Source organism: Tupaia chinensis, unplaced genomic scaffold, assembly GCF_000334495.1.
Source record: "Tupaia chinensis unplaced genomic scaffold, TupChi_1.0 Scaffold000404_1, whole genome shotgun sequence".
NCBI classification, from domain to species: domain Eukaryota; kingdom Metazoa; phylum Chordata; class Mammalia; order Scandentia; family Tupaiidae; genus Tupaia; species Tupaia belangeri.
In genome coordinates this window covers 1003053-1017107 of record NW_006159906.1, presented here as the reverse complement: position 1 = coordinate 1017107, position 14055 = coordinate 1003053, and the positions used below count along the sequence as shown (strand labels likewise).

Genomic DNA, 14055 nt, shown 5'->3' with positions numbered 1-14055 from the left:
TGCCAACTAGGTTGCGCCATATGGTCAGATGCACGAGTGATTTTCTGTAAGCCCCGAATTCTGACAGAAGGAAAAAAATGAACAGCCATGCTAACTGGCAGATAATGTGAGATTTCTTTTTTTTAATTTAACTCTAAAAACGTTAAGGTCTTTGTGGTCTAGATGTGTTTTATTTTGTCTCTCATTTAGTAAGACCAAAGTACAATTTTTAAAATATATTACTATAAGTAAACTTATACCTTTTGGGCTTTTTAGAGTAATTTTAAAAATAGTACAAAGAAGAGCCAGATTCCCGTACAGCTGGACTTGGGGGGAATGCTGACAGCACTGGAAAAGAAGCAGCACTCCCAGCATGCAAAGCAGTCCTCCAAGCCAGTGGTGTTCTCGGGTAAGTCTTTTCATTTCACACAAGTCACTGAAAGTCTGTTTTCAGCTAGATTGTTTTAGTATTTTCTCTTGTAATTGAAAGTTACTTAAATATAATAAAAACAGGGTGCTGTTGGGGATAATGTGTTTGTAAATATAGGCCAGTGGGATAGATTTGAGAATCCAGAAATGAACCCGTATCTGTGGGCAGTTGGTTTTTGACAAGGGTGCCAAATTCATTGAAAAAACAAAGACCAATCTTCAGAAATGATGCTGGGTGGGACCAGCAGATGGCTTATTGGCTGTCGCTGGACTCCAATGTACTTGACCATGGTTTGAGTCCCAGACCCGGTGGCTTAAACTCACACCGGGTGCGCATGTGCGTGCGTGCCTAAGATCCCAAGAGGAGAATGGAGGAGAAGGGATTGTGGCATGGCCATCCCCCCGGGGGGTGATTTCTCGCTTTCTCTTTTTCTCTATCTCCAGTGAGCGCATGGACCCTATAGCAAAAATCTCTCAAAAAAAAAAAAAAAAAGATTCGGCACCAAAAGCATGAGCAATGAAGGAAAACGGCTGGCAGGTGGCAGGTGGTTAAGTGCACTGGGCTCCCACATGATCGATTGTGGTTCGAGTTCGGGACCTGGTGACTTGCTTTCTCACTTTCTCTCTCTCTCTCTCTCTCTCTGTTTCTCTCTGGTCAAATTAAAATAAATAAGTAAATAAAGTTAAATAAAATAATTCTTAAAAATAAAATAAAAACAGTACCAAAGGACATTATAGAGAAAGTAAAAGACAACTTAACACCATGGGTAGAATATTTGCAAATCATGTATTTGATAAGGATTTAATATCCAGATGTATAAGATCTCTTCTACCTTGACAACAAAGCCAGTTTAATTAAAAATTGGGGAAAGACTTGAAAAAAGGCATTTCTCCACAAAGACATCCCAGCGGCTAACAAGCACATGAAGAGACCCTCGGCATCATCAGTATGAGTACTGCGCGAGCTACAGTACCATCCCGTCACTTCACACCTGGGGTGGCTAGCATGAGAAGCAGCACCAGAATTGCTGAGTGGGCAAACGAGCCCTGCTGCCAGTGGGGATGTAAAGTGGGGCGGCTGCTGTGGAGAACGGCCTGCTGGTTCCTCAGTAATACGGGTTCCCATGCAAGCCACAATCCCATTCCTTCATATTTCCCGAAAGGAATTAAGAACAGAGACAGACGCTTGTATGCCAGCCTTCATTGCAGCTTTATTCCCCAGAGCCAAAGGCTCAAACGTCCATCACCACGTGAACGGGTAGACAGGTGCCCTGTAGTCATACAGAGTAGTTCAGCCTTAAGAAAAGGATGATGGGCCAGGGCTGGTGGTTAAGGCAGCCAGACCCCAGGTAGCCCTGCGTGGTGTGAATCCCAGACAGACCTGGTGACTTAGGAAACATGCCAAGCCTATGTGTGTGCATGGCCAGAATCCCCAAAGGAGGGAGAGATGGAGGAGAAGGGACTGTGATGATCATGGCCCATGAGGGACACTCTTCCTGCTATTTCCACCCCTCCCCTCTCACTACATATCTCCGGTGAGCACCTATTCCCTCTGGCAAAATGACTTTAAAAATTAAAGGAAGGACTTCCAATACATGTTAACACATGAATGAAACTTGAAAGCCTCGATGTTCTATGAAATAACCCAGCCACGGAAAGATACTGTATGAGTCTTAAAGAAATGTTTCAAATATGTCAGTGTATAGAAACAGAAAGTAGTCAGGGCTTACCAGGACCTGAGAGGGAGAGGACTGGGGAGTCACTGTTAATGGGAACAGAGTTTCACTGTGGGGCATGAAGAAGTCTTTGAAACAGTGACGATGTTGGACAGCATTGTGACTGCCATTTATGCTACCGCATCATACACCTAAAGATTAAAATGGTGAAATCTACATCATTTTACCACAATTTTAAATTTTTAATAAACTTAAATAGATGACTTTAAAGAAATAGGTATGATCAGTAGTTGAGTTTTCCACTTGGTTTGATGACATCGGGGCTGAAAACCTCACTTCTGTAAGTGCCCTGTGCTGCCCTGTGCTGTGTCTGCTGCAGGGGTGAGTTAGGCAGGCGTGTTCCATAGGTGTCCTCTCAGGGTGCCAGAGCACGCTGCTGGAACAGAGCCAAGTCCGTGTGGTGTTGCTCACCTTTTTTGACACATCTTAGAAAGCTAAAGCCAAGACAGCAGAAACCGGCTGGATCGATAGCCCGGTGACCAGGAGCTGGGTCCCAGGTAGCTTGCCGTAGTTGGAGTCAAGCCCTGGCAGCTTGAAACACTTGCCCGATTGTGTGTGTGTGCACGCACACAATCCCGACAGGATGGAGCAGTGTAGGAGAAGGAGTTGTGGCGTGACCACACCTTACTGGGGAGTGCTCTCTCTCTCTTTTATTTAAAAAAAAAAAGTAGCTGAACTAGATGATAGTGTGCCATAGAAACTTGCAAAATCTCAGTCGTGACCTTTTCAGTGTGTTGCTTCCTTTTGAGGCTGTCTAGTTTTTACAGCCCACTACATATTTTAAAAGAAAAACTTCACACTCAAGGAAAGTGGTAAAGAGGGTTTTATTCATCCTCTTTGGTCAGGTTGGGTTTTGTCCTCGAGGTTCCTGGTCATTGGTGACCGGACAGTATGCCAAGTTTTATGGTAGTGATCACAGAAGGAAGGAATTTAATATTGTGTCTCTGGAGGGGAGGAGGGATTTTTTGTCTTTTGAAAATGGGACATTCACAAAGGCTGAGTTCCTTGCAGTGAACCCCACGTACACATGGTAGTTCGCTGTGTCTGCTGTTCTGCCTGGCTGGCCTTGGGGACCAGACCAGGCCCCCGGCTCCCTGACTGTGTGAGGAAACGTTAAGTTAGGGACACAGCCATGCCCGTTCATGTGTCTGCTCCGGGAGCGCCGAGTAGCAGCCTGGAAGGAGCAGTTGGCTGACGCTTGTCTGTGTGTTCATCTGATGCATTGTAAAATCAGCTCCAGACATCAGGATACTTTGCCCCAAAAGCAGTGCAGCAGGTGTCATGAGCTATAGTTCAGGGTTTGTTTGTGAGGGTTTTGTTTTTGTTTTGTTTATTTTGTTTTTGAAGTGAAATCTGCGTAAGTGAAATCTGAAGCGTTTTGGCGAGGTTGCCATCCTGCGTTAGTAACCTGAACTCCTAACCACAGGCAATACTCAGTCCTTCCCAGCCACTGCCGGCTGCACATCTAGGCAGCACTCTCCCAGCAGTTTCCCACCGTTCGTTCTTCCTGCTCTCGAGCGCCGCATGAAGCCCTAGCTCCTTTGTGTGCAGCTTATCCAGCAGTGTGTGTGGGTGCTGGTTGGTGTCTGCCGCCGTCCTTGTGTGGTTAGTCGAGGCGGTATTCCTGGAGCACAGCCATCTACAGTGTACAGTTGGGTGGCATCAGGACATCACAGTTTTGACCATCTCTGTCCAATTGGAAAACATTTTCATCGCTCAGGACAAAACCTCGTACCTAGTGGGTAGCTCCCTCTCCCCGCTCACCAGAAGCGATTCTCTGTCTGCATTTCCTCTAGATTCGTGCATCTGATGTTGTGTTAAGTGGAGTCTTACAGTACGTGCTCTGTGTCTGCATTCACGCAGCGTGCCGTCTTTGATGTTATCCACGTAGCAGCACGTGTCGGCGTTGCCTTGGTTTTCTTGGCTGAGTAGTATTTCCACCTCCCTGCGTTCATCTTTGGAGTGACGCTCTGTGCACCGATGTCTTTAGACCTGCCCCGTGCTATGGGGAGCCTGGGTCGGCCTTGCGTTAGCCACAGGCAGGGGCAGCTTTTCCTCAGCAGGTGGCTTTGGGATTCACTCCATAGATCACAGCAGAAATGGCCCAAACTTGGACGTCCTTCACAGGCAGGTGTTTGGAGTCCCCTTTCTCAAGTCTGGAAGTGTCCACCCAGCCGTGGCTCTGAGGAGTGTCGCTTCCTGAGCAGCTCGCAGGAGAACGTGTTGCCAGAGTCTCTCGCCGTTCTCCATAGGGGGGTTTGGCGTTGAGCACCTGAGAACTGGAGAAGGATGACCACGCTCAGCCACGGCAGCACTAAAGGGGACTGTTTACTTGGGATGTTTGATGGTGTCCCACATGCCTTGGAAGCTCTGCCATGTTTTTTTTTCAGTCTTCTTTTTTTCTGTATTTTGACCGAGTAATGTGTACTGATCTGTCTTCCAGTGCAGTGATTGCCCCACCGTCTCAGACCTGCCACTAAGCCCTGTCTTTTATTGCTTCTCTTTACTAAGGTCTGTGTTCATTTCCATCCCAGCAGCGCCATGAAGTATTGGCCTGTGGAGCTCCACATCTGAGGACACCCTGAGGCTGTACTTGGGCATTGCTTTTTTATTTTAAGAATTATTTTATTTAACTTTATTTATTTATTTATTTTAATTTATTAGAGAGGGAAAGAAAGCAAGCAAGCCGCCAGGTCTGGGACTCAAACTGCACTCGGCCATGTGGGAGTCTAGCACCTTAACCACCACACCACCTGCCAGCCCCAGGGCATTGCCTTTTTTCCTGAGCGTGAGCTACACTTGTTTATTTAGATGTCTCAAAATTTGCTATTGACCTCTGGATATTTTAGTTAACATATTGTATTAATTCTGGATTCTGGTTTTTCCCTCAGACTGGGATCCCATCTAAAAGATACTAAATTTCATTTCGAATCATTGCCAGTGGTAAATAAAGATCATTGACACAGATAAGAAAGGTGGTGGGACTGAGCTAGGGATGGTTGGAGCTGCCTTACTGGGACAGACTGGGGCGGTGAGGTCAGAGCTGGGCTCGCTGCAGGGCTGACTGGGGTCTGCCCTCTGTGTTCCAGTCGGAGCAGTGCCAGTCCTTTCCAAAGAAGCCATGTCGGGGGAGAGGGGCCACCGCTTCAGCCAGGTGAAGACCCCGCACAACCCTTTGGACTCCAGCGCGCCCCTGATGAAGAAGGGGAAGCAGAGGGAGGTCCCCAAGGCCAAGAAGCCCACCTCTCTGAAGAAGGTGAGCAGAGTCTTTCCTGGAAACGTCCCCCATGCGTCTTGCCGCTCCCGGGCTCCCAGGCCGGAAGGGTGCGTTCCCTGGAAGCGAGGACCGCGTCAGGGTGCGGCACTGATCCCTACTACGTGCCCAGCATGGGGGTGCAGCAGGGAAACAGGTGCTCACCCTCCTGGGACCGAGAATTTCTTCGCTCTTTTTTTAATAACCTTTGTGGTGACATGGACAGAAAACCAGAACTGGGCAGAGGGTGCTACACTTCCCTCCTCCCCAGCTCCCGCCCTGTCCCCTCCGTGCTGATCCGTCCCCGTTCTGGCCCCTGGTGCTCACATAGGCTCCTTTACCTGCGTCTCGCCGCAGCCTATGGCTTGTGCTTGGCCACCCGAGGAGTGGCAGGAGCTCAGAGCCCAGGCTCTCGTGTTCCTGCATGGCGCGTCTGTTCCCGTGGTCAGGAGCACATTGCTGCTCAGAAAGCACGAGCAGGCGCCTGGCCAGCAAGTCAGACTTGGCAGTTTATTTTGTAGAGGAGCTTATCTCTTGGGACTGGCAAGTGGGGTGGTAGTTAAGGGTGCTGGACTCCCACATGGCTAACCATGGTTCGAGTCCTGGACCTGGTGGCTTGCTTTCTCACTTTCCCTCTCTCTGTCCCTCGCTGGTCAAATTAAATAAAGCAAGGAAGTTAAGTAATTCTTAAAAATAAAGTATCTCTTAATAAAAGCACAAGTATTTTGATTATTTTAATCTTTCATTTGATTTTAAAGATAATTTTGAAAGAACGACAAGAGAGAAAACAGCAGCGCCTCCAAGAAAATGCTGCGAGCCCAGCCTTGGCCAGTGATGGTGCGCCAGATGTGGAGAGTGGTGACGATGACCAAGTCCCCGAAGCCGAGCCCACAGGTACCAACTTTGCCTTCTCCTTCCTCGTGGAGTGAAGCAGCCCTGAGGAAGTCGGCTCTGCAGGCCTGGCTGGCCAGGGTCTTGCCACTTGTATGTTGGTGATAAAACAAGGTCAGCGTGGAGCTGCTATTTATTTTAAGAATTATTTTATTTAACTTTATTTATTTATTTATTTTAATTTATTAGAGAGGGAAAGAAAGCAAGCAAGCCGCCAGGTCTGGGACTCAAACTGCACTCGGCCATGTGGGAGTCTAGCACCTTAACCACCACACCACCTGCCAGCCCCAGGGCATTGCCTTTTTTCCTGAGCGTGAGCTACACTTGTTTATTTAGATGTCTCAAAATTTGCTATTGACCTCTGGATATTTTAGTTAACATATTGTATTAATTCTGGATTCTGGTTTTTCCCTCAGACTGGGATCCCATCTAAAAGATACTAAATTTCATTTCGAATCATTGCCAGTGGTAAATAAAGATCATTGACACAGATAAGAAAGGTGGTGGGACTGAGCTAGGGATGGTTGGAGCTGCCTTACTGGGACAGACTGGGGCGGTGAGGTCAGAGCTGGGCTCGCTGCAGGGCTGACTGGGGTCTGCCCTCTGTGTTCCAGTCGGAGCAGTGCCAGTCCTTTCCAAAGAAGCCATGTCGGGGGAGAGGGGCCACCGCTTCAGCCAGGTGAAGACCCCGCACAACCCTTTGGACTCCAGCGCGCCCCTGATGAAGAAGGGGAAGCAGAGGGAGGTCCCCAAGGCCAAGAAGCCCACCTCTCTGAAGAAGGTGAGCAGAGTCTTTCCTGGAAACGTCCCCCATGCGTCTTGCCGCTCCCGGGCTCCCAGGCCGGAAGGGTGCGTTCCCTGGAAGCGAGGACCGCGTCAGGGTGCGGCACTGATCCCTACTACGTGCCCAGCATGGGGGTGCAGCAGGGAAACAGGTGTTCACCCTCCTGGGACCGAGAATTTCTTCGCTCTTTTTTTAATAACCTTTGTGGTGACATGGACAGAAAACCAGAACTGGGCAGAGGGTGCTACACTTCCCTCCTCCCCAGCTCCCGCCCTGTCCCCTCCGTGCTGATCCGTCCCCGTTCTGGCCCCTGGTGCTCACATAGGCTCCCTTACCTGCGTCTTTCCTGCCCTGCATGGCGCGTCTGTTCCCGTGGTGCACATTGCTGCTCAGAAAGCACGAGCAGGCGCCTGGCCAGCAAGTCAGACTTGGCAGTTTATTTTGTAGAGGAGCTTATCTCTTGGGACTGGCAAGTGGGGTGGTAGTTAAGGGTGCTGGACTCCCACATGGCTAACCATGGTTCGAGTCCTGGACCTGGTGGCTTGCTTTCTCACTTTCCCTCTCTCTGTCCCTCGCTGGTCAAATTAAATAAAGCAAGGAAGTTAAGTAATTCTTAAAAATAAAGTATCTCTTAATAAAAGCACAAGTATTTTGATTATTTTAATCTTTCATTTGATTTTAAAGATAATTTTGAAAGAACGACAAGAGAGAAAACAGCAGCGCCTCCAAGAAAATGCTGCGAGCCCAGCCTTGGCCAGTGATGGTGCGCCAGATGTGGAGAGTGGTGACGATGACCAAGTCCCCGAAGCCGAGCCCACAGGTACCAACTTTGCCTTCTCCTTCCTCGTGGAGGGAAGCAGCCCTGAGGAAGTCGGCTCTGCAGGCCTGGCTGGCCAGGGTCTTGCCACTTGTATGTTGGTGATAAAACAAGGTCAGCGTGGAGCTGCTAGGGCATGCAAAAGTTCAACTCCCGCCCACGGCACAGGCAGCCACTGTGCACGGGGTAGAGCTTCACCCCCTGCCTCCAGCCGCACCCCTTATTTGGTCCTGGGCTGCCGTTTGATGGTCCTCTTCATGAAATGGCCCCTGGGATTTGCTCCACTTGCCACAAAGCTGCTGCCGGTGAGCACGCAGATGTGGGGTCACGGAGACACCGGGCATCATGTTCTCAGGGTTTCTTCCTTTCAAGAGACAGACAAGCTCCTCGGGGTCTCGACACTGATCCTCCCCCAGCCTCAGCCCGGGCAGGTCACACCTGCAGCTGTGGGCACTGCAGAGCGGCTGCAGGTGTGACCTGGACCCCTCCCGTGTGCTCAGCTGGCAGCAGCGTGTTGTACTGCCCTGCCGCCACTCAGGCAAATCCTCTCCGTTTTCTTCTTTGGCCTTGATGAGAGAGTTGGTGCAGAGGAGGTAAGGGAGGTGAGAAAGGTGTTTGTGATGGAGTCTCGTGTCCTAGCCCTGCCCCACCCTGGTGAGCCGCCACCCCAGCATCAGCCCCCAGCCTGTTCAGGTTGGGCTGGGAACCAAAACTGGGCCCCCGCGGCCTCGCCATTGCGCAGTGGCGCTCTCCCACTTGCACCACCCTGGCTGGGCCAAGTGCGTGTGTCTATAAAGTTTCTTGCTCTTTATATCTGTAGGGTGTATATACTCACTGGGGGGTGGGCAGTGAGAAAGCACCATGCCCCTGGGGTGTGGCCACACCACAGTCCCTTCTGCTTCATTCTCTCGGGATGTTGGGCATGCACACATGTCGGGGAATTGAACCACCCAATTAGCTATGTGGGATCCAGCCACTACCATACCACCAGCTTGCCCTTAGGTAACTTTTTTTTTTTTTTTTTAAGAGAGATGTTTTACTATAGGGGGCATGCATTCACCAGAGAGACAGAAAGCGAGAAATCACCCCCTGGGGGATGGTCACTTTGCTGTTCTTTCTCCATTCTCCTCTTTGGATCTTGGGCATGTACGTGTGTGTTTTAGGCTGCCAGGTTCAGTACTCGAACCACAGTCAACTACACGGGAGTCCAGCCATGGAACCATTTCACCATTCGCCGGTCCCTAGGTAAACTTTATTCACGTACGTGTTCAGAAAAAGCCCGTAAATTGTACACGTGCAGTGTGAGGACTTCACTGAGTGGACACAGCACCCAGGGTTGCCTGCATCATCAGAGACCTCCCCCTAGGGACTCTGCCCAACACTGCAACCCTGGATACAAACTGTGAGCCTGGGGTGCCAGGGGGCCAGGCAGGGAGGCCTGCTCCGTATTGCATCATGCCAAGGGGCACTTGCCATTGCCGCAGTGGATTCAGCTGGAGGGCCATGCCAGGGTTGGGGGTGGGCATCCAGACCTTGCTAGTTTGGGGCACTAGCGCTAGGACTCCTGTGCAGAGAGGGGCAGGGGTGGTCGTGGGGACACAGGCACCCACTTCTGTTGGGCCTGTACCCAGAGCAGAGCGGTGCTAGGTGCTGCTGCCATGCAGGCCAGTGTCCTCTGCCTGCCCAGGCTGGGTCCCAGCTAGTCTGGGCCGGTGTCCATGCCTGCTCTGCATCCCAGTCCTCGTGGTGACCGTGGCCCCGTGTGCATCCTGCTGGCCTGTGGCTGTACGTGTGGGACGGCGCTGCGCCTCACCTGTGTGTTCACACGTGCCTGTTGAGGCGCTCATGGTCTAGTCGCTGGGGTTCCGCTCTCGTGGAAGGGCTATTTGAGAAGACAGTCATCTCAAGTACCTAAGCATGGTAGACTTAGAACTCAAAAATAATAGATTCTCAGGTTAGATTCAAAAATTAAAAAATAAATATGGCCACTGAATTGCAAACTTAAAAAGGTCTAAAGTGGTAAAATTTATGTATATTTTACTACAACAAAAATGAACGAATAGGAACCAGCAGGTGGTGTGGTGGTTAAGGCGCTGCACTCCCACTGGTAACTGTGGTTTGAGTCCTGGACCTGGCGGTTTCCTTTCTCACTTTTTCTCTCTGGTGAGTACACATGCCTGTAGCAAATTAAAATAATAACGATGACGATAAGTGAATGATTCTTTTAAAAAATACAAATAGATAGGGGGAAGCCCATATCCAAGCAGGCCAGAAGGCTGCCGTGTTTCCCAGCTCTTCAGGCTTGTCCCAGACTCCTCTGTCCCTGCTGCACTCTGTCTCCGTACACCTCTCTGCAGCCTTGTCTGTGCCCAGGGCAGGTGTGTGTGGGCCCGGCAGCCCCATCGAGCCTGCCCTGGGTCAGCACTAGGGGACGTTCTACCGCCTGGGCCCGTCAGTGCATGCATAGGGCCCTGCAGGTGACAGATGGTGGCCTTTTCCCTCCCTGTAGGTCCACGGGCAGTTGATGAATTGGCTTCCTGCACTCCTGCCATCGAGGACCAGCCTGAAGAGCCACTGGGCACGGAGCAGCAGAGGGACACTGGAGCGTACCCACTGGCGCCTGAGCACCCTGGCCTCCCCAAGATCCACAGCCGGAGATTCAGGGAGTGAGCGAGCCCCTGTCCGCCAGGGATCGGTGGAGGGTGGGACACTAGGGTCCCACTTCACGGTAGTTTCTTCTGCCCTTGTGCTCAGCGCTCAGATCCATGTGGATAGGCCGCCCTGCATTTAGTCCTCATTGGAAAGGGCCAGGTTCCCAGCCTCCCGAGTGCCAGTGGCCTGCTACACCCATCTCTGTCTGCTGCTGCTGAGGTTTCTGTCCTAGCCAGACCGGGTTTGAGGTGGGGGAGTGGGTAGTGAGGCAACATATCTGACATTTGGGGCCCTGCTCGTGGCAGCATTTCTCTGTGGCCGCCCCTCGGAGCAGGTGGTGTAAACCTCGTTGGCTTGCTCTGCCAGCTTCTCCCCAATTTTCAGGGTAATTAGTGTCTCCAAGCGCTCATGAGATGGGACCCTTGACCCACTGTGGTGAGGAGGCCCAGAGCTTTTTTCCCTATAGCTGGGAGTTGGGGGAGACACATCTGTCTTTCTGCCCAGTCAGGCAGGAGGCACCTTTAATGAGCTCTCTGTGGCTCCACGCGAGGCCAAGGCAGTGCCACTGCCAGTGGGACACTCACAGTGTCTGGCCTTTGCTTCAGCTACTGCAGCCAAATGCTCAGCAAGGAGGTAGACGCCTGCGTCACGGACCTCCTCAAGGAGTTGGTCCGCTTCCAGGACCGCATGTACCAGAAAGACCCCGTCAAAGCCAAGACCAAACGCCGAGTTGTGTTGGGGCTGAGGGAAGTTCTCAAGCACCTGAAGCTCAAAAAGCTCAAGTGCGTCATCATCTCCCCCAACTGTGAGAAGATCCAGTCGAAAGGTAACAGTGCCTGGCGACGTTGGGTATGGTTCCTGAGGCAGTGCACAGTGCTCGGCCTGTGCAGTCGGCCACATGCTTGGTCAGCCAAGCGGGCCACTCACCTGGGAGGCCGGCTGCAGGTGTGGGCGGGTGTGTGTCGGGGGTTTGGTTTTGAGTGATGGTCTCCCAAGCGCAGCAACCACTGAGCGCCTTGCTCCTCGTGTGGCAGGCAGGTCCTGTGGTCTTGCAGGGTGCTCTGCTCAGGAGCAGGGTCCTGGTCACTCACAGCACAGAGATGCCTGCCTGGCAGCCAGGCAGTCGAGGGTGTCCGTCGTTCATACTGATACTTTTTGTCAAGTTTTACCCCTAGAGTTGGCACCTCACCCCATAACATTTTCAGGTTGCCCCGGGGCAGCAGGTGGGCAGATGGAACTTGAAAATTAATCCCATCAAGCCAGCTACAGAGTTGTTCCCAGTCCCCATGTGTGGCCAAGCACATTTGAGGAATTCTTTCTTGAAAACAGGTGGTAGATAAGCGGTTAGGTGCAGGTGACACCTAGGGGTTGTAAACAGTCCCATTCTCTATACTCATTTTGCAAGAATTGTGTGCATGTCTCATAGGCTTGGTGCCTGGCATATAGGGTGTATACACTTGTAACCCTAAAACCTGGGCCGTACTGCCCTGTGGGGCCACTGCAGCTCAGGCAGGACTGGCCGGGAGTTCGTGAGAGCCTGATGAGAGTTGCAAGTACCTTTCTAGTTTGTGATTTGCCTACTTAAAAATTTTTTTTGGCCATGTAGAAACTTTATGTATATCAAGTTTTATATATATATACATATATATATGTATATATATATAAATATTTTAAGAGCATGTGTACTTGCCCAAGAAAGACAGAGAAAGTGAGAAAGCACACTGCGGCCCCTTCTTCACTTTTGCCTTCCAGGGTTTGGAGCTTTATATATATATACATATATATATGTATATATATATAAATATTTTAAGAGCATGTGTACTTGCCCAAGAAAGACCGAGAAAGTGAGAAAGCACACTGCGGCCCCTTCTTCACTTTTGCCTTCCAGGGTTTGGAGCTCACATGCACATATGCCTGGTGTATTTTTCAAGCCACTGGATCTAATGACTATGTGGGTTTGAGACCTGAATTGAGTGGCTTGAAAAACATGCCAAGAAGGAGTGCCTGCATGTCCAATCATCCCAAGAGCAGAATGGAGGAGAAAGGGTTGCAGCATGACCATTATCCCATGTGTCTCACTTTCTTTTTTTCTTTCTCTCCCTCTCTGTTTCACTGTGGTGAGTGTGCACATCCTATAACAAAAACAAAAAAAAAAAGAAGAAAAAGAAAAAGCATAAGAACAAATTTTTTTTTTATTTTATTATCATCATAATCTTCTTTCTATTACACTAGATTACATATAACTTTACATTGACTTCCATTGCTTTTTCAAAAGGGAATGCCATGCATGTCAGTCAATACAGAGATATCAATCTCCCCGCTTTATCATTCAATATCTTTTCCATGCTTTTCCAAATAATTATTATTATAATTTTTTTAAACAGTCAATCACTATTTCTCATTTTGCTTATTAAAAAGACTTCACCCATCATGAAATACTTTCCAGACCGGTTCAGTTGAGAATACTATACATGTCATCATCAACAGGTAATAAACCATATCTATTTCTCATTAACATCCTGCCTCTCTATTGTTCACTGCTGTCTTTATCCTCTTCTCTCTCCTTTTTTTTTTTTTTATACTTTGTTTTTTATTATAAATTTTTTTTCTCATCACAACACACATATGAATTTTCCATCCAAAATACACTGTGCATTGGCTCAATCAAGCACATCAACATATATGTTCTCAGCAAATGATTTCCCAATTTTTGTGTCCTGCATACCTTGCCTTTTGTTTTGCCATCCTAGGTTCCCCATCCCCACCCTCTGCCATGTCCCATCTTCCTCCTCCATTGTCCCTGACATTCATGATTGCCCTCAATGGCTTCCGCCCCCCCCCATTCAATTGTTCTACCAATGAACTCAATTAGTCTAAGTATATCCACTAGCTAGCACAGCTGACATATCCTTACACATGTATCCAAATCTGATCCTAGGCATAAACCCCAGGGAGTAGAATGAACATACTATAAAGTAGACCCCAGTTGTGTCCATACAACTCTCTTCAGTCATCAAATGTGCATTTTTTTTTCCTCCTGCTTATTACTTTTTTTATATTAAATTATATTGCCTAACACTCATTCCCTGAGTATCATCACAACACACCAAGTGTAGTTTCCCATCTAGGATAAACTACATAGTGTCTTAATCAAGCATGTCGTCACCAATACTGTTCCATTTCTACTTTCATACATATAAATATGTTTTTTATCCTATGTTTGACCCTCAGCCCTTTCCCCCTCTCCCAATTACTCTATCTCTGCTATAGACAGCTATCCTCCAGAGGGGTCATTGAAAATGCGATACCTGCGAGTAGAGGGAGAGGGGTCACGAGTCCAAAGTTTTTAACAATAGGGAAAATAGATTCCATTCAAGGTTGGATCAAGTGTGGGTCTCGTGCAGTTCCGCAACTGTAGGTGAGTCTCCATGGAATACAGTTTCAGGAAGGCGGTTCTGGCAAGCAGAGTTGACCATCAGTTGATGCGGCACAGCAGCCATCTTGTGGTTAGCAG

At 49.3% G+C, this 14055-nt stretch overlaps 1 protein-coding gene across 3 annotated transcripts in view; it reads left to right on the top strand.

The window, feature by feature from the left end:
- Window positions 1-14055, top strand: part of SECISBP2 (SECIS binding protein 2) — a gene marked incomplete at its 5' end in the record, with an annotated part of 50713 nt that overhangs the window by 31309 nt on the left and 5349 nt on the right. For all 3 annotated transcript variants that reach the window (XM_014590098.1, XM_006154344.2, XM_014590099.2), the window contains 5 exon segments: window positions 256-388; window positions 5234-5400; window positions 6156-6291; window positions 10399-10555; window positions 11147-11367. In XM_014590098.1, the coding sequence (XP_014445584.1) occupies window positions 256-388; window positions 5234-5400; window positions 6156-6291; window positions 10399-10555; window positions 11147-11367 (814 nt within the window).